This window comes from Chinchilla lanigera, unplaced genomic scaffold, assembly GCF_000276665.1.
Source record: "Chinchilla lanigera isolate Chin_1 unplaced genomic scaffold, ChiLan1.0 scaffold00018, whole genome shotgun sequence".
In the NCBI taxonomy this organism is placed as follows: Eukaryota; Metazoa; Chordata; class Mammalia; order Rodentia; family Chinchillidae; genus Chinchilla; species Chinchilla lanigera.
In genome coordinates, this window is record NW_004955419.1 from 7,544,714 (window position 1) to 7,569,309 (window position 24,596).

The 24,596-nt window shown below is 44.5% G+C and overlaps 1 protein-coding gene across 10 annotated transcripts in view; it reads left to right on the top strand.

Annotated features, from left to right (window-relative positions):
- The window catches only part of Cdk5rap2 (CDK5 regulatory subunit associated protein 2), a 194,707-nt gene that overhangs the window by 132,537 nt on the left and 37,574 nt on the right, over positions 1 to 24,596 (top strand). For 6 of the 10 annotated variants that reach the window (XM_013513198.1, XM_013513194.1, XM_013513193.1 and 3 more), the window contains 4 exons: positions 3,977 to 4,208; positions 6,534 to 6,707; positions 12,068 to 12,641; positions 14,405 to 14,637. In XM_013513198.1, the coding sequence (XP_013368652.1) occupies positions 3,977 to 4,208; positions 6,534 to 6,707; positions 12,068 to 12,641; positions 14,405 to 14,637 (1,213 nt within the window). The remainder of the gene's footprint in view (positions 1 to 3,976; positions 4,209 to 6,533; positions 6,708 to 12,067; positions 12,642 to 14,404; positions 14,638 to 24,596) is intronic. The other 4 variants (XM_013513196.1, XM_013513197.1, XM_013513201.1 and 1 more) reach the window with 1 other exon arrangement.

A 24,596-nucleotide genomic window follows, 5' to 3' on the forward strand; every position in this document is an offset into this window, starting at 1 on the left:
TGTCTCTGGTCAAGAAAACTGGATAATAAAATGGACTTAATTTTCCCAAATATATTAAATAATTTTTGTTTAAAATTATCTGTCCTGCTTGCATTTTAAAGAAGAGAAATTGTGCTTTATTTTAAAATTTTGGTTATCTACCATATATCAGAGATTTGTTCAATTTTCTGTATACCATCTCATTTAATCTTCTCAGCAAGCATGAGTTTTGTAAGTATGTGTACATTTTACACATGAAGAGATACATTTAAAGGCTCAGGAAAATGGTCCAGTGTGCCTCAGCTAGGAAGTGGACTGAGGGGTTATGAACTTGCCTGGTTTTAGAGGCAGGCAGAGATAGGACAAACCTGTCTTTTGCAGCGAGTCTGGAACCCTCTTGTCACCTGTGTGGTTTTCAGTGTATGCTAAGCAGAAGGAAGTTTAATGATTTTCTTTGTGGTTTCTATGGTGACTTACACTGTAACTCTGACATCCTGCCCATATACTGTAGGTAGAAGGTGAAACAGAGACCCCATATCCTGGCTGTTTAGTTACAGAGGCAAGAGGAGAGACTTTACTTAACTCATGTTGAGTCCCTGGGTAATCAGTTGCCTGACCTCTCTCAGTGGCTTGAATGAGATTAATGTGGCCTAGACCCTGTGGTTGGCATGGTGGCAGAGAGGTGTAATGTGTCACGAATGTCTAGGACAGTACCTTCTATATGGTAGGAGCTCAGAGTGTCTGAGTTCCTGTCTCCATCCATTCCCAAGCAAGAAATTCTGATATGACTTAATAAGGGGGTAGGTGGACTCTGTTGGGAGTCCATAAGGTAGCATTTCACATGCTGTTATTTTAGAACAGGCATTGGGTTGACTGACGGCGGTCTTCCAGCTTGAAATTGGCTTTGGCATTTGTGCACTTGCAGATATCTTTTTTGCTGCCATATGACACACAGATTTTGATCTAAGAATAAAGACTGGTGGAGACCCAGGACCAAGCAAGTGACTGTTATTTTCCAGCCCTCTTTGCTGAGCCATCCACCTCTTCCCAAGTGTTCCCTCTTCACCCCTGCAGACTGCTCTTGTCCTTAATCTGCTATCTCCTCTTCCCTGGAATTTCAGGCCAGAAAGCGTCTCCCTTTTCCTACCTGAGAACTAGAGTCTGAAGTGCTGGTTTGAGTCTGACCATTGAACCCTCTTGCTGAATGTCAGTGGACTAGTTGTCTCACCTCTCAGAGAACAGACTGATACCTTGTGTGACCTGGTGAGCTCTGAGAATGCATAGTTGGCCTGGAGGTTATGACCTGGAGATTGTGCTCGAAAACATTTTACACCCTAGAATGTGCAAGAAGGGCCCTCACTCTGTTCCTTCTGAAGAGACTTTGATTGTCTTCTCATACCTTAGATCTCAAATATTTCCTGTTTTACTCTCAGGTTTCTACTCTCCTTCCTGTTAAAAAATTATTAATAGCTTTATCAGATAGAATTTACATATGATACATTTCATCCATTTAATTGTACAGTTCAGTGGAGTAGTATAACCATTACCATGTTATAATGTTTTCTTTATCCCAAAAAGATACCTGGTACTCAGTAGCATTGAGGTCTGATTCCTCCACCCACACATCCCCACCCTTAGCCACTTAACATATTCCTGCTGGCTTGTACCACTGGTGGTACACGCATGACCATCCCATCGGGTGGCTTGTACCACTGGTGGTAAAAACAGATCTGATCACTTCTTCTGGTCTTTTTACTAATAAAATTAAATCAGAGCCACTTGGCAGCAAGGTGCATGAATTACAGCATCACTGTGAATGTGTCAGTCTACTTTCTGGCCATTTGTTTACGTTTGCCTATTCTGGATATTTCATATAAATGGAGTCATAAATATGTGGTCTTGGGTGACTGGCTTATTCTACTTATCATAGTATTTTCAGGGTTCAATCTTATTAGAGCACTGGATCATTATTTTTATCACTAAGTAATATTCTAGTGCTTGGATATACCACATTTTATTATCCATTCACCAAGTGCAGCACATGTAAACTGTTTCTAATTTTTGGATATTATGAACAGTAAGTACAAAATTTTTTAAGAAGATAATATTTTTATTACTTTATACCAATAAACATAAAGGCAAATAAAAACATTCTTAGATAAATGTAACTTACAAAAATGAATGCAAGAAGAATAAAATCTCTGGACTGTCTTAGAAATCTTAGGTAAACCAGAGTAATAATATTAGCAGTAGGAAGTAATAGTATCCCACTTAAGTGTTAAAAAAAAAAAGGCTGGGAGCGACATAAAACTTCATATACAAGTTCTACCAAACTAAGTACAAATTTTTGTGTACATATATTTTCCTTTTCCTTAGGTATATACCTGGGAGTGGAATTGATGGGTTGTATGGTAACTCCATATTTAACTTTTTTTAGGAAGTGCCAGACTGTTGTCTAAGCAGCTGTGCCCACTTTACATTACCAGCAATGTATTAGGGTTCCGATTTCTCCATGCCTTGACCAACACTTGTCATTATCTTTTTGATTATAGCTATCCGAAGGGGTATGAAGTGGTGGTATATTACTATGATCTCATGTATACCAGCATCTTTTCAAGTAATGTTAGCTCTATGATAACTCCTGTGGAGAAATGTCTGTGGGATCTTTGGCTCATCTTTTAAATGGATTGTTGATTTTTTTTTTTTTTATTGAGTTGTAGTAGTTCTTTATATATTCTAGGTTCAGTTCCCACTCCTCAGTTTTTGAATATGTTTAAGACTCACCACTTGAAAGCGTCCCTCATTTGGCCTCTTATTGTTTGTATGTTCATTCTAAAGTTAATTTTGGATTACCTGCTATGTACTAGTTCTTGTGTTGGAAGCTGTGGATAGAATGTGGCCAAGATATGCAGAGCCCCTGCACTCTGCACCTTACACAGGCTGGTGTGGTGAATAGGTGGTGAATCAGTGATTGCACAGATATTTAGTTATGATACTAATGTTCTCTGGGGGAGCATTCTAGGGAGCTGTAAATGTGTAACAGAGACACTTGACTTGGTCTTGGAACTCAAGACCCATTGTCCTGAGGAAGGCACGTATGAGCTGAGTTCTGATGAATGATTTCTAGTTAGCGGGGAGGTAAAGAGAGTTTGACCTTTTTCATAAGAGGACTAGGAAGCAATTATAAGAGTGGATTAGGGAGAACAGAAGTGAGTGCGTGGAGGAGGAGCCATTCAGCAGGCTGTGGCCTAGGTGAGAGCTAACAGTATCTTTGTGTTGGGTGGTGGCAGTGGAGGATGGAAAGAGTTGAAGGAACTGAGAGACAGTTTAGGAGTTGGAATCATTACAGTCTGCTGAGTGGTGAAAGTGATGAGAATATGGGGACATTTAAAAAAGACTCCTAGGTTTCTGGACTGTTGTAAGTGAATGACCGAGTGGTTTACCAAGACAGATACGTGAGGTAGTGTAGACTTGTGGGTGGGGACATGGTACGATGGCATTGAAGAGCTGAATTTTCAGTTGGCTTGGGAGTGCCTATAACCCACTGCACATGAAGGTGTTGAGGATGGATGGACTGTGAAATCCTCTGGGTTAGTGACTTAGGAACCAAGGAAGTAAGAGGGTAGTTCTGGTAGGCTAACATGGGAGACACCTTGTCTTACACCAGGAATGGGTGGGAAATAAGGAAATAAGTGGGAAAATATATTTCCCAGAAGATTATGTTGGAACTGCCAGATATGAAGCATCTGAATTGTCCGAAGACAGTAGGCCAGGGCTGAGAGGATGTCAGGAAGTTGACCCTTGACGATCAGAGGGGACACCTGCCAAGATTTGTGCTCCTTGACAGGAAGTTGAATATAGATGCTATTATAAGAACCAGCAGTCTGAATGGTCAGTTTGAAACCTATTTTATAAGATCAGCATGACTTTTGTAAGATCAACCAAAGGAAATATATTTGAAGTGTGTTCATTGTTGTATGTGTGCATGTATTTTCAGGGTGTTAAGAGGTCCCGCTTGCCGATCCTAGAAAAACCATCCCGGCCATTAGGAAATACGTATCATCTTCCTGCCACCCAGGAGGTGGTAGTTCATCTACAAGAACAGATCCTGGAGTTGCAGGGGGAGCTGAGGGAGTTTAAAACTCGAAATAAGCAACTTCACCAGAAGTTAATTCTGGCCGAGGCATTGACGAATGAGAGGCCAGCACCCGACCAAATGCTGCTGAATGGTAAGCACAGAGAAAAATGCCCTTGCCATGATCTGCATGAACAACAAGATAGTACTACCCGGAACGTCAGCCTTGTTGTTTAGAACTGCAGTAAGTTTGAGTATAGATTTCATGGATTTCAGTGATTAACCTTATCAAATGCACACTGAAGGAACACAAGCTGGAAAGAGTTAATCTGTTGCTTTGTTTCTATCTTGAGGTCTGGATCAGTGGGATTTTTAGTGCTCTCAGGTCTTGAGGGGCTCATGTTGCCTTCCCCTGGGATTGTGGGCAGGTGCCCAATTATGGATAGCTTCAGTATAGGCTTTTGGCCTGGCTATGTCTGTGGATGCCTTGGGCACATGGCATCAGAGATATGCAAGGGAGAGTTCTCTTTGCAGGGTTCTCTGGAATGTTTAGGGCATCTCTGGGCTGAGTGTAAACCTTACTATGTCTTCCTGTAGAAATGGCCTACCTCTCTGTCTGCTTTGAGTCTACTACTTCTGCTCTTTTTGGGGTCACGAAAAGTAGTGGATGCATGGGTTAAAATGTATCTGAAGGGGTAGAATCCAGAGACTGGAAGAAACACCTCAAGTGGTGGCCTCTTTGTCTAGAACAGTGGTGCTTAGATATTTGAAAATATGGAGAATGCTGAGAGTCCCTGGGAGAACAGTGCAGATCACCACATGGTAACATTTTACATTGTTTTCTGAGAGTTCGTGAATCCATAAGAGTATGTAAGTTGACTCCTGATTTTGAAGCCCAGTGTGTGGCTAGTATGGAGTGAGAAAGGGGGACAGATGTAGAAGATGAGGTTAGGGATGGGTACAAAATTATGTAGGTTCCCATAAGCCATTGTTGTCTAAAATTGGAAATTGTTGGAGGCTTTTGAACAGTGGAGTGATGTGGTCTGATTTAAGCCTTGAAGCACAAATGAGCAAACTTCTGTCCTTGGGCCAAATCCAACTTGCTTGCCTGTTTTTGTAAATAAGATTTTATTGGCACACAGCCACATTTATTCATCTGTATATTAACTGAAAGTAGCTGTGCTGTGCTCCCAGGATTGAATAGCTGTGATAGAGACCCATGGCCTGCAAAGCTTAAAATATGTATTATTCGCCTCCTTAAGAAAAGTCGCCTGGCTCCTGCTTTAAAGGATCACTTGTGACGTGAACCATTGGAAGGGTGGAGTTGTCATACCCTGAGATGGGAACAGCTGCAGGGGAGGCAGGCTGTGGGGGTGTTAGATGTCTAGTTTGGGACTTACTGAAGTGCTGGTTGGCCATGCTATGCTAGTGGAGATGGCAGGGAGGCAGTTGGATTGTAATATTAATACAACAAGCACCCGTTATTTATTGATCTCTGTGATAGGTGTTAAGGACATGAAATACTTGGATCTAGTCCTTTGATTGTTCAGTAATTATCTGTTTTCAGTTCAGGGAGCAGTTTCAGAGATAAAGTGACTCGGCTATGGTCACACTGTTACCAACTTCCAGAGGTACTTGTGAACCAGCCTGCCTGGTTTCGAAGCCTGCATTCTTTCCTGCTTTACAAAGCCTAGTGTATGATACTTCTCATGTGGATTTTATGATGATCTGTAGCCAGAGGTAACTTCCATTTAATTTTAGGTTCTCTCTTGGGTTTATCATAGTTGAGGCTTCAAGGTAAGTTAGGTTTTGGCAGAACTGCTCTTCCCCACCTCCTATCCGTCCTTTCTTCCTTCCATCCAGGCATCTACTCAGGCGTTCAGGGCATGATCCCTAAGCAACCACTGTGTCTCCAACCTCGCAGCACAAGGTGTAGGAGCAAGAGAGACGAATGAGTTCCGGTCTCTGTCTTCTGAGAGCCCCTGTCTAGCGGGCTGTGGGCAGCTACAGATGATTACATCAGTGCAGGAGTTCGGTGAGGGCTTTTGTGAGGAAAGATTTTATGGCAGAGGTGACTCAGCCCAAGAGAAGCCCTAGCACTTAGTCCAGCACCTGCCATGTGCACTCAGCAGTGTTTTTGCTTTTTGCTGAAACGCTAGGGCGCCTCAACCAGGTGCTGCTCCTGCCATTGCCCAGAGGACCCCAGGGCCTCTCTCCCATGGGAAAAGTGGGCCCGAGTTGATGGAATTCATTTTCTCACTCATAGTTTTCTGAGAACCTGACTAAAGCCATTTCAGACAAGCTACAGTATATTTATGCTTTTTATGTCCTGTTATGGCAGCTCGATAGATTAATTTTATCTTATAAATTGCATTTTGCCTCCCCAGTGCTTTTATTTTCCCTGTTGTATCTTTGTGTTCTTCTCAGTTGCTTGGCTACGTTTCAAGTCTATGGTTTTATTTTTCTTTCTCTTTGCCAGTGCCTACAGCTCAGCCTCTTGTGGGAGCAGCTTACCAGGACAGCTCAGGAGAGCAGAGAAGAACTGAAGCCACACCCTTTTCCCAGAGAGACAAGGAGGGCAACAGTGACCACCAGCAATCAAGCTACATGACCCGTCAGAACTCAGTCTCTATGAGTATTGAACAGCTACCTGGTACTAGGCACCAGTTGGGATGGTTTAGGTCAAAATTATCACTAGGCCCACAGCAGTTCTCTCAAGGCATCATTGTCTTTCTCTCCTAACACGTGGGGAAGCTGAGGTTTTAAAAACTGATTGACCCAGGGGCCCCCAGTTGGTAAGGAGGTCAGAGTCTAGGCACAGCAGGGTATCATTTGGAGCTTACCAGTCTATTTGGTACCCTCTTCTGTTAGACAGTAGGTAGGTATTTGGTGGTTTGGCACGAAAAGACACAGTACCTGTTCTTAAGGACCTCACCCATTTGGGAGAAAGTTCTTGAACCATGCTATTAGCATCCGGGATGGTGCTGGCTGCTGTAGAAGTGTACACAAGGTTGGTCTCTACCTGCCCAGGAGGAGAGGGTCCGAGGAGAGCCTGTCACTTAGGCCACATGTGTGGCATTTGCCAGTAGGTTAGTGGAGAAGGTGTAGGGATATGAGTGAGGCCTGCAGCAGGTTTTATTCTCTCCATACTTTTTAATTATGAATTATTATAAGCATACAGATACACACAGGATAGCACAGCCGATACACATGTTACCATTCAATCAGAATGAGCAAATGCTTACATTTTCTTTATACCTTAGATCTTTTTTTTGCCCTTCATTTTAAAAAAAGTCACTATTATTCTGGCTCTGATTCACTCTGTAAGAAATAAAGGTCACAGCAATCCTGAATCTGTCATAGGATGGCCATGGGAATGAACACCAGGCTCTAGAGAAAGACTGAGCTCTGAGCCCCATCCTGCACCAGTGTGTACTGTCCCAAGGCCGGAAGTCAGTGCAGTGAATACGCAGTCACATGCTTCCGGGTCTTCTGGGCTTTGAGGGAAATCAGCTGTCCTATGCAGTGAGGTACCCCTTAGTCAGTTGTGAAAAGTTTTAGAACTGTGGCATTTTTTTTATGATCTAAACCGATGGCCCTAGTGACCTCTTTGGACCTCTTAATCATAGTTAGTGATTGACAGAGACTTTCTGATGGTTTCCCTTCCCTACTCAGTGCGCCCTCATCGCTGAACCTCTTGTATTTTTCTGAATGTGCATCCAGATCTTTGCACATGCTGTTGCCTCTGCCTGCACTTCTCCTTTCATGCGGTCTAGGGAAACTTCATTGTATAGATCCCCACCTAAATTCCACTTTCCATAGCAGTCCTTCCGGAGTGCCCAGTATCTGAGAACTCCTGTTAGCCCTTTTCCTTTCTCAGCATCCGATGGTATTGAATTGACTTGACTGGCTTAGTGACTGCCTTCCTTGGGTGGGTACTCTGGATGATGCCTTCACTTCTTCAGGAGCCCATTGGTAGACACTTGGGAAGTGAATGGAGGGATCACATTGCCATCACTGACCTTCACATATAGGGCTCGCTGAGCCCTTGGTGAGAGGGCTGTGTCAGGAGGCAGCATTCAGTGTTGAGGCAGGCAGCCCCATGCTTTGATGAAGTATTCTCCTGTTCTCTTGCCCTGAATCGTGGCCATACTGGCCAGGTCTGAAAGCCTGACCTCCTCTTCTGTAAAATGGGTAATGTTACCAGCGTCTCGCAGGGTTGCTGTAAGTAGAAACACAGGTGAGGTGCTAGATATGCAGGGCAGGTCCTGGCATGTAGTTGCATGTCCTGAGCTGTTGGTTAGGACTGCTGTGTCCCCAGCCTCACACACAGGGTATGAGAGAGAGAGAGATGAATTAATTGCTGTCTCTACCTTCAGAGAACTCCCTGTCTACTTGGGGGTGTAAGCAGCTGCAGACAGCTAAATCAGTGCAGAGGTTGGGAGGACTTACCCTACAACCTGCAGTCCTCCCTTTCCCCCACTCTACGAAGTGGTTCTTAACCAAACAGCGGAAGCAGCACCTTTGCACCCTTATCAAAGCCTCCTGAGCAGTGACCGGCAGCGCCACGTTGCCATGCTGGTGCTAACTGTGGGACTTTCTGTCTCTTGGCCTTGAAGCCTGGAAGCCAAATCCTAATCTCTGCTAAATCACAAATTGCTATAGACGGTGGACTTTTCAGGGGCATTTCTGAAGTCAAAACTATTAGTGGGATGTCTGAATGTTATGTTTCTTGCATTTTTAGGGAAGAAGTTAAAAATGTAGGCCTAAGTGTTCCTGTGAGCGTGCACCCCCGCACGCGCATTATCTGGGATGTGTTCCAGTGGGAGGCTGATCTGACAGCTGACCATAGTCTGTATCACAAATGGACATTTGTACAAGATTTACATATTTGTCTTTACCTCATGATTACTTAAGGAAAGTCATTGGAACTAACCTTTGGTTAAGAAGCAACATTTCTCCTTGTCATGAAATAAAGACCAAATTCCATAACAATAAGGTGGTTATAGCAAAATATTTCCTGCTATTGGAGGGTGAGTCACTAGAGCAAAGCCTTGTTGAGAGAGCTCTCCCTTATTCTTTCTCTCTCACCCTCCTTTGGCTAGAATTACTTACTGATTACCTTCTCTGTAGTTGGCTCTATATTGGTCATCTTTTTTTTTTTTCCTGGAACAAAATACCTGACAGACACAATTTAAAGGACTAAATGTTTATTTTGGCTCCTGGTCTCAGTCCGTGATTGGCTGACTCCAAGGCAAAAGCATTGTGGCAGAAGGTCAAGGCAGAGAAAAGCTGTTCAACCCATGTTGTCCAGGAAGCAGAGAAGAGGGGAGAGCTAGAGGTGAAGGGGCCGGGGACCAGAGGTTGTCCCCATGGTCCTGCCCCCGTGACCCAACCAGACAGGCCCAGAGTGTGCTCTGCGCATCTCCCAGGTGTCTTTCAAGCCAATAAAGTTGACAGTCAAGATTAACCACGACAGGCCCCATGCTGGACACTGAAATAACATGAATTTCACAGTCTCTACTCTCAAGAACCTCACAGAGAAGTGATCCTAAAAAATTGTACGCAGTCAGAATGTGGTGTTAGGAATGCTTCCTTCCTAGGTCATGTGGCAGCCACTGTCCAAAACAAAAAGGTTTATTGTATGATATTTAACTCGTGAGCAGAGACAAGAGTGGGCCTAAAGTCATAAGGAACAGATTGCACAACCCAACATCAGAACATATAGTTTCACAGGATGTTTGTGTGATTTTCTTTTGCGAGATCTCCTAAGTTATCTGGTGTAATCTACATTGCTGCTTCTGCAGCATTCACTTGATGCTTCCAGAGATAGGTATCTCCTTCCAGCGCTGAATGGTTCCACGGAAAACAAGAACATATTTACATTAGTTAGGTTCCTTCACTGCTATGTTTCAGATGCTGTATAATCCTTCTTTTGTTTGTGCAGATATTGTTTCATAAAATCCTATAAAACAAAACAAATACAACTCTTCACAGTGAAAGATATTCTTTTTTTTTTTTGGTACCGGGAATCAAACTCAGGACCTGGTGCTTGGCAGGCAGGTGCTGTGCTGCTGAGCTATCTCGCCGGCCCAGTGAAAGATGGTCTTGCCATTTTGCAGATAAAGTTGCTGAGACTCAGAGAGGTTAACTACTTTGCCTAAATAACTAAGGTCACACAACTAGTAAGTGGCAAATTCAGTGTTTGAAACCCAAGTCGGTTGGATTTCAAAACTGATTTTTCCCACTGTATTCTGCTGCCTCTTTAAGTATTTGAACAACTCCTTATATGGGGTCACAGTTTCTCCGAAATCAGGCAGTGTGGTATAGAGTTTAAGGGTAGAAGCTGTGTAGTCAAGCTTCAGTTTGAAGTCTTACTATAACTGTATTAGGCATCTCTTCTATTATTTTCCATGCAGGCTCTGAGACAGTAAGTTACTTACCTAAGGCTGTGTAGCCAGGAAGTAGCAAATCTAGTTGTGAGCTACTGTCTTTGTTTTCTCTCTGACCCACCAATTCACCTTTCAGATAAGTTGGGCTGCATCTCTGGAGATTTAAGCTTGGTGTCAGGAAATGTTTCTTGACAGGCTTGTGAGTTAGTGAAAACCCTTACAAGGGAGCCATCATGTCATCTCCTGGATACCAGTAGATTTGGAAATGAGAAGAATACTCTCCTGTTTTGGACGCTGAGAATTATTGCTCTTTAATGTTGCTTCACAACACCCTCAGTATTTCTCAGACTGTCAGCTCACTTCTGATCTGTGCTGGGTACTGTACTAGACACTGAGGATGTGAGGGTGAAAGGCCACATCCCTGCTATAAAACAGTGTGCAGTCCAGAGAGGCAGAGAGGCATCCAGTAACTAATTGCTATATCAATAAATAAACATAAGCCAACTGTAATTCTTTTTTTGGGGGGAGGCAAGGTCTCCCTATGCAGTTCAGGCGGGCCTTGAGCTCACTTTGTAGGCTGTTCTCGAACTTGCAGTGATCCTCCTGCCCCAGCCTCCCGAGTGCTGGGATTACAGGCGTGTGCCACCATGCCCAGCCAACCAGCTGTAATTCTGTGTTGGCCCCTTGACCATAACATGTTTGTTGGAGTAACATATACAGTATGTGTAGAGAGCTATGTAAGCACAAAGAGGAATGACTTTTGCATAGTTTGGAGGTGGGCTTGCAGACAAAAATAAGATCTAGGAGGACAAGTAGGAGTTCTTAGAGTAGGAGTAGAATAGAGAGCTAAGGGTTTTCCAGACAGAGGGCCCAGCACATCCAAAAGTATGGAGCACAAAGCAGCGTGGTATGTGCAGGGAGCCATGATTAATGTGTGGGAAATCTGCATAGGTAGTGCAGGGAATGTTTCTTGAAAGATTGCTAGAACCAAGTCATGGAAGATGTCAGGTAGGGAGTGGGCATACCGATGAGTTTTAGGTCTGTTGATAGTTTGTCATGGTTAACTCACTCTTTTGAACATTTGCTCTGAGAACGGATAGACTGAGAGGTAAGAGGGCATGCTAGCTAGGTTTCTATTGCTGTGACAAAATATGCAAGAAAATCAACTTAAAAGGCAGAAAAGTTTATTTCGGCTCATAGTTTCAGAGAATTCAGTCCATAGTTGCCTAGCTCTGTTGCCTTGCAAGGTAGAACATCCTGGAGAAGAGTGTGTAGTGGAGCACAGCTGCTCACTTCCTGGTGGCTTAGGGGAAGACAGAGGGGGAGCAGGGCCAGGGTCATAACTTTCCATTCGTGGACACAATCTCTCCTTCATGGATGCACCCCGATAACAGACTCTTTCCATTAGGCCCCACCTCCTAAAGATTCTGCTACTTCTGGCAGTACCACAGGCTGGCCTATTGAGGACGTTTAAGATTTAAACCATAACAGGAAGCAGTAGAGGCAGGGAGGCTTATAGGTGGTTGTTGGCAGTAGTGTTAGCTCAGTTATTGCTGTAGTGTAGGAGTGCAGGATGGGTAGCAGTAAACGAGATACTGACATAAACATATTTGATTTTCAGATTCTAAGGTTTACCCAGCTGATAACCTTTCCACATTACCGGCATGCATAGAGAATCCTGAAGATTTACGGGACTCAATCTCAGTATCTACTCACTTGAGTTCTAAGAGTCAGCTTTCTGTTAAAGACAATGCGATTTGGACTGATGAATCTGAGAATATTGACACCTCAAGTAATGCACAGTACTTAAAACAGAAAATCCATGACTTGGAAACTGAGCTAGAGGTCTACCAGAAATTTATATTTCAGCTTCACAAGCATTCCCAGTGCAGTGAGGCCATTATTACAGTTATGTGTGGGACAGAAGGGGCCCAAGATGGTTCGAACAACCTCAAAGGCAACACAGAAGAAGAAGAAAAGACCTTTTCAAGTTTGCACCAAGTACGATACGTAAAGCATATGAAAATCCTCTGTCCGTTGTCCTCAGAAATGACTGATGGAAGGGTGCTGGAAAGCCTCAAAGAGCAGCTGGTGGAACAGGAGTACGAGCTAAACAAGGAGCAGAATTTGAACATGGAACTCTTCAGTGATATCCATAACCTGCCAAATAAGTTCAGAGATCTCTCATTCTCAAGGTACACCTCACTTTTGCCTTCTCACCGTGTAAGGGGGAGCGTCTGGTGTCCTGCCCACCAATGCTGCCGCTAAGCAGGGCTTGTGAATTACGAGGGGTTGCTGCTCTGTGATGGAGTGGAGCATCACAGTATCACAGCCTTGGGGAAGGCTTTGTGGTGGGGGTCGGGGAGCCAGGCCTGTGGAGAAATGAAACATGAAGCCACAAAGCACAGTGCCCACATATGTGCATGTCAGTGATGAGATGAGGGCCCTCTGAAATTGGCAAGGCAGATTTTGCCTCCTCGGGCTGGGGCCTGGGGTAAAGGTTTCACACCAGTCACTTGGTGAATTACAGCACATCTGCTTTACTACAGTGTTTATTCTTGGACTCCCGTTATTGGCTTTTGCTGCGCTATGGAATGAAAACTGATGTCCTAGGCAGAGTGGGAGGAATATAAATATTTTTCATATCTTTACCCTTTCAGGTCATCTTAGAGAAATAAAGCTGTTTTGAAAGAGAAGCATTCTTAGGTCATGAAGATAATACCATATGGGTATAAATATATACAGTTTTGCTTCATGAGATACGGCAAAAATGGGGTCATTTGTAAAGTTGACCTTCATTCGTCACTAATTTGAGACAAGCACATTATTCTGAGTTGTCAGGAGCCAGCGTCAATTTTTCAAGACTTCCCAAGCAGGGAGAGTGAAGAAAGCTTGTATTCATTGGTGGGTTATTGTGTCAGGCCCCTGGTCAACAGAACTTTTCTTATTTAATCTCCCGTTTCCTGAGCATGAGGTGTTCTGCTGTTGCTTCTGCTGTAGATGAGGAGCCTCACATAGGTTGCTGTGACTTGCCTGCGAGCATTCCTGGGGCTGGCAGCGCTGCTCCGGGCTTCATGCCCCTGTTGTCCCACTCTAGCACCCATGCGTCTCTTCCAGTAAACCAGACCCTCCTCTGGCACTGGCGTCACTGGCTCAGTATGTGCATTCTTAGTGTCACAGGCTCACCAGGCCCACATACTGTTGTCATTTCAGGCAAGGGGAACAGGGCAACTGAAGTGTCAGTCAAGTCTCTCTGGAGCCAGGTTACTATGGCCACAGTTGATAGGAGCCCCTTGTCCTCAACCTCTGTTTTTCTCAGTGCTAACACTCCTGGGCCCAAATAGAAAAAGGCAGCCCCTGGTGGTAAAGCAGCAGTATTGCATACTCAAACCTTGCAGTGCTGTGTTTGAATCCCAGATCTTCACCACTACATAACTTGGTGATCACTTTTGTTTCCTATAAAAGGAGGCATTAAAACGCTTTTTAGAAGACTGAGAGAAAAAGATAACTTCAGTGACCGACGGGTGCTGTGTAATCTGCAAGTGGTGTTTAGGAGTATGACTATTCCCTGACCTTTCAGCTGGGAGGAGAAAGTCCTATCTTATACTTGCTTTCTTTTTTGAACTTTGTGAGAGTTTTTGGTGGACCCCTGGATCCTGGGGACACTTGTTTTTAAAGTTCAGAATAAAACTAGTTGTTCTCTTGCGTCCTTGGCAATTTACAGTTTAATTGGGGGCTTTCTAACGTTGAAACTATTGCAGAAGAGTCTTTATTCTAGCTTGTTGGCTGTTTAATCTCAAAGAAGGAGTGGCCTTGTACAGTTTCAATTTTTCTGAAACTATGTATGCTTGTACACTGCAGGTAAAAAATTTTGCTGTCATTTTCTTAAAATTAGAATTAAGGTCATAACAATTCAAATCTAAAATGACACAAGCATTTTCTTCCTCCCTTTTGTCAGTTATGATTCATTAGTGCAGTCCCAAGCCAGGGAGCTCTCCCTGCAGCGGCAGCAGATTAAGGTCGGCCACGGCATCTGTGTCGTTTACCGTCAACACATGGACACCATGATTGCGGCGTTTGCAGAGCTGCTGCAGGCCAGTGATGTGGACGACTGCGTGGCCACAGGTTTCCAGGAGCAGCTGAGTCAGTGTGCGGAGCTGCTGGAGAGACTGGAGAAGCTGTTCCTCAGTGGTAAGTGGGGCAGGCTGGTGGGTTCTGAGATAATCAGTAATTGACCCGGGACTTCCTGGGTGGGCCTGAGAGGAAGTGATGCATTGCCTCGCTTACCCTCTCCCCTCTGCCTTGACAAGGCAACAGCAGAAGGCCCCGGCTCCTGCTTCCCATACTGGCTACTTCCATGTGGCTTCTGGTCTGCACTGTGCCAAGCCACAGGTCCAGGTCAGATGCCAGAGGGGCCGGACTAGTGAGGTGCATGGTGCTTCCCTCAGCACGGATCAAGGGGTTGCCCATTCTTGCGAATTACCCAGAAAAGGGGTGTGTGTGTGTGTGTGTGTGTGTGTGTGTGTGTGTGTGTGTGTGTGTGTGTGTGTTCTCATCGGTTTTAAATATTAGCAAAAATAAAACAAAACAGTTAAAAATGTATTCAAGGGTCAGGGGTGACTGAGAAAGGACGAAAGAAAATCTTAAAATCTTTGCCATATGCTAGATATTTTTCTTTTTCTTTTCTTTTTATTCCTGCTCATCTTTCTCTCTTTGCTCTCATTTGGAACAGTGTCTTGCTATGTTGTCCAGACTGTCTCAGAGTCCTGGACTCAAGCAGTCCGCTGGCCTCAGCCTCCTGAGTAGCTGAACTGTAGGTGCATGCCACCACACTTGGCTTGTGCTGTTGTTTTAATAATGTTACTACATAATTTTTAAATGAGTTTTTTCTTTTTTTTTATTTTAAAGAATAAAAGAAGGATAACATAATAATAGGGGGGACTTAGCAAATTACAGACAAAATGGTAGGAAATTATCAATGGTTATCGTTTTACATATTATTATCTACAAAATAGTTTCTCAGGAAAACAAATAGACAAATAATAGTGAGTTAGAGACAAAAGAGGTGGGAGATTATCAAGAGTTGTACTATACTTTGGTATCTTCAAAGTGGCTTCTAAAGAAAATAAATAGAGCTATACATGAGTGACCTATTGAAAAATCATTAACTCTTCTCGATGGTTGTTGTAGGAAACACATAATAATAAATATACATCCATTTATGAAATAGGATAGGAACATTACAAACTTTACACAGTTATGGATAGATTAGTAGGAAAATATCAATGGCTGCTGTAATACGTGGTGGTATCTTCAAAGTGGTTTCTCAGGAAGACAGAGATATGCAAGAAGGATCTAATAAGTAGTTACAGCCTAAGGGTTGTCAAAAATAGCATATTACCTCCTCACCAGTGACTCCTTTCACTGAGGTATGATGGCTGGAAGGAAGGCCAGGATTGAAAAGAAGGACTGAGAGACTCGCACCTGTGTCTAGCAACAGGCTGTTTTCTTGTTCCTCCATAGTCATGATTACCCAGGACTCCTCGATGGAGATGACGGTCTGGCAGACCGTGCCCCAAGCCCTCTCATTACTGTTGGGCTAACTGGTAGCATGGGTCTGAGCTCTGGGCCCTCCACCTCAGAGGGCAGACCGATCTCCAGTGGTCTCCTTTGCATCCAGGGCATGGCCCATGGGGCCTCTTAGGGCAGTTGCTCTTGAGGTAGCCTGGCTTTTAACAGTGGTAGCAGATGAATGCAGTTGTCGAGTTCTTCTTGGGGCCCCGGGAATCAGACCTGGGATCTGTTTCTCTTAGTGGTGCAGCAAAAGCAGCTGCTTTTTCTCGGTCTCTTTGTTTTCCTTGACCTCCTCCTCATCATGGCTATAGAATACTGAGGAGGCAATTCTTATTAACATCTCAAGTGAGCTTTCTGGGGTGAAAGCCATTCTTTGTAGCTTTTTCTCTCCAGCTTCCCATTGCTTTGGAACCCCACAACCAGTTAGTGTCCTCTCCCCAACTGTCAGCACAGGCAGCAGGAATCCTGCTGCAGACTTCTCCAGAGCTTCACCACAGCCTGTACTGTCAGGGGAAGAATGGCTTCCAATGAGTCTCTGCAGGTATTGTGCAAGGTCCTCCTGGTTTACAGCTTGCGAGCGGCTCTCGTGACCCCAGTCCACTGGACCTCTGACTCCGCGGGCTTAGTCTGCATTCTCATGTTCTCTGAGTCCTTGTTCAGCAGCTGCTCCTCCGCTGGCTCTGGACCTTTCCGGTTCCCAATGGCAAGGGCAAGAGTGGCCCGTTGTATGGCATATATTCCCAGGGGTTGTTCAAAGTTTCAATGATTCACACACATCCGTGGGTGGCAACTGCAGTCGGTGCATGGTGGGCCAATTGTGTCACTGTTTCTCTGTGTCATGATAGATCCCAATTGAGCGGCGGCGGCCGGCCTAAGGGCCGGCGTGCAATAGCGCTCGCCACCGCGTGGCTCCCCATGCGCTGGGGGCCCACCCTCCGGGAGCCAGCAGGCAGGAAGCTAGCCAGCCAGAAGGCTGGCGCTCCCCACCCGCAGCTCCCTGTGCGCCGGAAGCCCTCCTTCCGGGGAACCACGAGGCCGGGAGTCTTAAATGAGTTTTTTCAAGACTGTAACAAAGAATTCCCATGTACCCTTCATCTAGCTTCATCAGTTTTTAACATTTTGCCCTATTTGTTTTATTTTCTTTCTCCACAAACATACTATGTTTCTGAATCTGTGAGGGTGCACTGACCATGTCATATTCCTTTCCCCCACTCTACTCCAGGTTGTTCTTCAGGCTAAAGACATTCTTTAATATGTAATGACTGAAGTCAGAAGTATAACCTGATATACTGCTATTTAATACATAGTATGTATTCAGATTTTTGTAAGTGATTAAATGGTGTTTATGACAGTTTTATTCCAGTCCCTAATTCAGAATCTTGCCCCCATGTTACGTTTTTTCCCCTGGTGCTAGGATTGAACCCAGTGCCTTGCACATGCTAAACAAATCTTCTGCCATTGAGCTAGATCCACCGCAAGCCTTCCCCTGCCTCCCTATCTTTAATTGTCATCTCTCTTTGGACTCTTTTGACCTGAGGCCCTTCCTCACCTTTTATCTTTTATGACTTTCATGTACTTGAAGAGTTCAGGCCAGCCGCGCAGTTTTGGATTATCTGTTGTTTACTCATGATGAGATTCCTGACAAGGTGAGATTAGTTACACACTTTTGCCAAGAAGACTACACGAGCAATGTTTTGTTCTCATGATATCACATGAAGGAGGCATACAACACCAGTTTTCTCGTTTTTGGTGATATTAACTTTGATGGGTTTTGGTGATATCTGTCAGGTTTCTCCACTATAAGTTATAACATTTCCCTGGGAAACAAATGAATAATTGATGGAAACATTTTATAACTCTATAAATAGTCCATTCCTCTTTGAACTTTTACTCAGGCATTTGAGCATCCCTTGATGATTCTTGCTGGAGTCAAGGGTTTCTATGGTGGTGGCTACAAGGTGATTCTTTCTGTAACATTGTGTCCTTCTTTATTATTAGGTGACTGCTGCTAGAAGGATGCCTTCTGCATTAAACTCCTTTTATTTGTATATTTGCTGTTTATTAGTGTAGGCTTGTAGGTTATTTTATTGAGTGGGTTGTTTTTCCATTCTGTCATTCATACTGATATACACATTGGCCCCGGTTTGATGAGTTGCAGTTCTTTTTGATACATTTCTGTTTTATTTCCAGGAGCGTTTTCTTACTTTCCAGAACAAAGGAGATGTTCCAGGCTCTTCTTGTACTGTCCCATTTCTCTCAATCAGTCATTTCTCCATGCAGCCTTGGTTCCATTTAGTGGGAAATGCTTTTTAAAAACTAAGACTTGGTGCTGGTTGAGTTCATTGCTACAGGGGTTGCTACAATGAAACATTGTTTCTAGGCCCTGTAGCAGGCAGAACTGGTACGTGTGTGTGTGTGTGTGTGTGTGTGTGTAAATGTATAATTTACTTTAAAGAATCATTACAATTGTTACCACCTAATAATTCTAAACCAGACTCACCAAGTTCCTCTTGTCTTCTCTACCTCCATATTTATAAATTCTTTCTGTTGCTCTAGCAGTAAGAATCTGGCTCTAACAGCATCAGTCTACTACTGATTTGCTCATCTCCATGGTATGTTTGAATGACTCTAGAACTGCTCCAGCCGTGCCGCTATGAAAGACCTACCAGAAGAGTTCCAAGATTTGCTTGCAGTTCTTTTTGTTTTTAGGCTAGTGGTGTAGTTAGGTAGGGACTTTAAAAGATACTTAGTTTCATTCTTTCCATATGTTGTTACATTATTTATTTGAAATACAAGCTTCATGTGTCTCTACCTGTATTCAATTTTAATTTTTATTTTTATTTTAACCCTGTGTCCTTGTTGATTTAATTTAGTTTAATTTTATTGTTTGAATATGAAAAATATTAATCATTAATGTAGTTACAAAGTCAGTACATTAGTCCTTTTAAATTGCTTCCATGATTTTTTTTTGCGCTGGAAATCAAACCTGGGGCCTCTCACATGCTGATCACACACCGCTGAGCTGCACGTTCAAGCCCTGGATACCTTACCTTTGTCCGTTTCCTTTATGTCCGTCAGTGTTACTTTTCGGTCCCCTTTTGCTGTCTTAAAGCCATGGGGGTTGGGCTGTTAGTTGTCCTAGCCTCGCCACTGAAGTACTTTGCTAAGTCACTGACAGCCTCGACTTTGCAAAATTCAACAAGTAGCATTTAGTCTTCATCTCAGGCTGCAGCAGTGTTTGCCGAGGTTGATTCCCTGTCCTTGGGGGAATGCTTTGCTCACATGGCTTCTGTGAGGACCCCGCTTAGAGTTCAGTCTCCTACTTCACCAGCTGCTGCTTCGAAGCTCAGCCTTCATTCAGCATGTGTTCCAGATCGGCTCAGAAATCAGGCCTTTCCTTTGTGTTCATGTGAAAGCGCAGATAAGGGCCTGGAGCCTGGGCCGTCACAGTGACGTTGCAGACTTCATCTCTCACGAGCCCTCCTGCTCCTCCAGTCCCCACTGCAGGCTGCACTGACCTTGCAGTTTTCCCACTGTGCCCTTTCTTCAGGCCTTTGCACTCCCTTCTCTCTAGTGCCCCTCATTCCTTTTCTCTTTGTCACCTTGTCAGGCAGTTCCTCTTTGACAACTCTATAAAAGAGCAAGGGTGCCTGCCCCATCACTGACATGTCCATTCCCCTTATCCTGCTCTGTTTCCCGCTCTACGGCTCGCTCCGTTTGCACAGCACCTGTCTGCTTGGTGGTCTGCCTCCCCTGCTAGATGGCTGCATGCACCGTGCCTGATGTGTTTGCTGCTGTAGTGCGGGGACATAGACAAAGTCTGGATGTAGTTGTCACTCGGTGCATGTTGTTTGAGAGCCTGAGTAAATGAGCGAGTGAATAACTGAATCCCATTTTATAGTGCGGAGCATGTGGCCCACTGAGAGGAAGCAACTCATCTGTGATCATTTATGGAGTGAATGTGAGAGCTGAGATTTCAAATCAGATTTCTGGGCAAAAATCTCATGTTAGATCTTGTGTTCCTCTTGGGATGGTGTGTGTTCTTTGATTGAAACTTTACAATGATCTTGAAAGTGTGAGGTACTTTAGTGGTGCTGAAGCTGGGGTTTAGGAATAATACCCTGCCTATCAAACCATGTGGATCTCACAGTGAAGAACATAGCCCTAATGCGAAGCTGGTGGAGTTAGGGCTCCGGCTCCCTGCCTGTAAACTGTGTACATTCTGAAACCTTGTTCCTTGCCTCAGTTTCTTTACCCATAAACTAAGCATTCCGAGACCTAATTCACAGAACCATCAAGGGTCAAATGAAATGAAGTCTCTGAGGCCCTGGATCAGTGCTCAACATGTGGCCCTCATGTACTGAGTGTTTCCTAGTGTTTGTACTTACCTTGAGTTGTGGGTCATCCGTACTTGCTTCACCAGTGGGAAACGTAGCCTTAAACGAGGAGACTATTTTGCTCACAGGCCCGGATGAAGGGGTCAAACCAGAATTTGATTCTGTTGTCCCTTCTTTGTATGTGTAGAGTACATGGTCTCGGAGGCTCCACATATGTTCACTTTCATTCCAAGTGAGAATGTGGAATACATGGCCCATCTGGCCCAGGCAGTGCTTTTCTGTTGTAGACCAACTTTCTTGGTACTGGTTCCCTAGGATTTTTAAGGAGCAGGGTGTGAAAGCACGTGACTTTTCTCAGCTTTAGAAAATACAGTTCTTCTAGCCAAGAATTTCCACATAGGCTAGTTTTCATTTTATTAGTGAGGGAATAACTGGGGGACTGATGAAGCTGTATCTTCTAGGCACAGGTGTTTCCTTGCCCTGTTTTTTCTTCCCATAACCTCTCACCCTGGTCAGTGGCGGTGGGCAGCCACAGGGAGAGCACCTTTGGCACCAGCTGCTTCCCACCCCCACCCAGCCACCACTTGGCTTCTCAGGTATTGACTTGGCCAAACCCCAGGAGAACCCACTTCTTGCTTCCTGTGGATTCTGGGGGCAGGAGCATTTCAGGCTTAGCAGACAAAAACACAGAACTTTGTTTCCTCCTACAAAAGACGTAAAGTCCCTGCAACTTCACTGCAGCTTCTCTTCTTAGAGAATAAAATGTACCATGGAGCTGGGTCTTTGGTGGATGCCATTTAAGGGTTCTGGCTCCTGAGTTATAAAACAAGCTTGTAATGAAGTGTGGTCATCCCTCACTATATTGTGGTTCACTTATTGTGGCTTCACTGTATTGTGGGTTTAAAAAAAATGCAGTACCCATATAGAATTTTACATGTTGTTAAAATTACGTAGGTTTAAGAATGTAGAAAGTGTTTAAGAGCATATGAAGTGTTTTTAAGAGTGTGGGAAAGGTTAATAAGAGTGGGAAAGGTTTATAGGAGTGTGGGAAGGGTTTATCAAGCCTTAAAATATATATAAATAATAAATATAACACTGCTACTTCACAGATTTTCACCTATCGCGGGGGTCTCTGGAATGTAACTCCCGCGACAGGTGAGGGATCACTTGTCGTTTCATATTTGTGGTAGTTGCATAGGATGAGTTCTGAAAAATTTAAATACCAACTTTGTGAAATCAGTACAAAGTACTATGTTTACAATAGAATAACAGATAAATACTCTTAAAATTGTACTATTTATCTTGCAGTTTGTATACCCAGACTTTTAAAATACATATGTGCATTATAGAAATGGGACTGTTTGCAGCCTCTCTCTTGTTAAATTATAGATAATATATGTTGTGTTGGTGGCTGCAGAGCATTCTGTATAAATAAATGTACCATCATTTGTTTAACCATTGCCCATTAGGTGGAGACTTAGGTTGTATCTAGGTTGGGCTATTATAAAAAGTTAGTACTGAACACTTTGTGCACGTCCTTACTATTTCTTTCATAATATTTAATTGGTAGATCCCAAGAAATAAAATGATAATGTGGTATCTTAATGACTCTAAGGAGTAGGGATTCCTCCTTAGCTCCACTAAACTAGGGACTCACTGGGGGCCTGGGACTCTGCAGGATTTTGTGGAAATGTACCTTTTTCTGCAGTGAGACTAACTTTAGATTCTCCAAGAAGACTGGGATCCGGTATAGATTAAGAGCTGGTATTGCAGCCGAGTTTTCCACCATGTACTGGTTTGTGGGGCCTCCCTAGGCCCGCTGAGTAAGTGAGGAAGACAGTATTTTGATTAAGGCGTGGGAAAGGTACAAGGAAGGTTACAGGAAAGTCCCTCAGTGAGTTTGCCTTGGGTGCCAGTGTTTAGCCGCAGCAGTAGGGGATGGCCTGTGGGATCCCTGGCCTTGGCCCTGCTTTGCCGACAGGGACGAACCCAAAGCACTTGTTTCTTCTCCAGGCTTTTCACAGTCTGCCATTTGTAGGCTCCCCTCCACTGATGAGGATGATGGAGAAAGCAGCTAGGAATGAGGGACACTGATCTTACTGAGTGTTTGTTTCCTGTGTTCAACATCACACAGGAAGTAGCAGAATCTGAATTCACGCCCAGGCAGTTTGCTTCCACAACCTGTCCTCCTAACTGCCATGCTATCTTCTCACACTCTGATCAAGTTGGGTGCATAGTCAAATGACTCTGTTGGCCAGGCCTTGGATTTCCCCGCTCTGGGAGTGTTCACCAGTCCCAGTCCCCTTCTCTAAGGCGGTCCTCCTCCTCCACTGTCAGAGATTCCAACTCTCCAAGGTGTTTCTTTTTTTTTTTTTTTTTGGTTTTTTTGGTTTTTCTCCGGTACCGGGAACCGAACTCACAACCTTGCACTTGCCAGGCAGGCGCTTTGCCGCTGAGCTAAATCCCCAGCCCCTCCAAGGTGTTTCTTTGTTCACCCCATGTGGAGCAGACTCTGGCTCCTTTTCTTCATTGTGTGTTGTTTGTAGTTCACGCATGATACTCATGTGTGACCTGTGATGGAGGCCATTGCAAGGGCTTGGGGTGGGAAGAACGTACTTTTGGAGTCAAATATTTGAGTTTGAACTCCAGCTTTATAGATCATTTGCCCCTTTAAGGGTCATTTTAGCTCTGCAGAAATAGCAGCACCTCAACAGAGTTGCTTGTAAAGATTAAATGAGATTAGTTAAAGTGTCTGGTGTCCCGCTCAGCAAATAGTAGGAGGTTGAGAGGTGATGCTATGATGATAGGGTAGACCTGGTATGGATGGCGTAGTGATCCAGGCTTTCAGATCAAATGGAGGGTTTCTAGCCCTGGAATCTGCCCTCCTCAGGGCCTCTTTCCTCTTTCCTTGTATAAAGCAGTTCCTCCTACCTCAAAGACATAGCTCCGCTTCACCCTCTCTGCATGTCCCCTGATGACCCAGGCTGGAGTGTGCTTACATCCTCTGTCTGCCCTCCTACAGCCCCCTCCCTGCGCCTTATCCCAGCACTGTCAGGCACTTGTCTTTTGGGCGCAGCGCCCTACTCTGGTGTGAACTCATTGAGGGCAGGGTAGCTCCGTGCTCACCTGTGGATCCTCAGCGTCTAACCTGGTCCCCTGGAGGACACTGAATGTTCCCTTCTAGTGTGAGAGGGAGAGGGAGCAACGTTGAGGTCATGTTGGAGATGCCAGGCTGCGTATTGGAACTGTGCTGTGTAAGACCAGTGGGTTTTGATCTGAGCATTGTTTTAGAAGAGTGTCTTACATGGCAGCAGAGTATAGGACGGGTCAATGTGGAGACGAGTGCGGAGGTAGGTCAACCAGACAAGTCTGTCTCGCACAATAATAAGTCTTCTCACTTATGTACATGTGACGGGGACAGCTAACTGGTTTTTATCTGAGAAGGTGAAATCCCCCCACTGCCACAAGCTACACAGCTTTTATGTGTAGCAACAGGATTCGCCTGGGAGATGGGAGCAGCACTTTCATGACCTGCATCCTAAGCCCGACAGATGGTACCCTGTCACCTGTATGAGGGCAGTTTCCACCGGGAAAGTCAATGCATCAGTTGTTATGATCTCTCTGTGAATCCCACAATAACCATTTGTCATTTAGTTTTAAAAGAACCCTGTAGTGACAGGGGAGCGGGTGGAATACAATTGCTGTTGAATTATTGCGAGTTCCCCATCGGGCCTTTTATTTGAAAAAGAGGAATCTTGTGCTGCTGGTGGCATCAGGGCCCTTCTTTCTGTGGTCATGGGTTTTATGAGGAATGGAGGAGAGGTCTTTGATGGCTTTAAACAGGTTTTATGGTCAGGAGACTTAGCATGTTTAATGACCAGCATAAGCCAAGGATACTGCCCTGTGAAGTTTCCTCCTGGAGAACAGGGGTACGTGTGGAATGGGTGTCACTGGGCTTCTGCCTGATAGTACATGGATAACGCTTAAGCTCTTTGGAGGGTGGGCTGGGCAGCTGGCCCATCCTCAGGGTCTGTGGGTCAGAATCTCACCATCCGCTGAGAACTGATGAGTAGACTTGGTGTAAGCGTGAGGTGAAAATTGCCGACTGAGTTGTTCTTTTAACAGAGAGTTGTCCCTGTCTGGGACTTTCATTCGTGGCCTTGTAGTCTGACCTGACCAGATGTGGATTTCTTCTGGAGGAGGAACGCAGAGGACAGAAACGTGGCAGCCTGGAGTGCA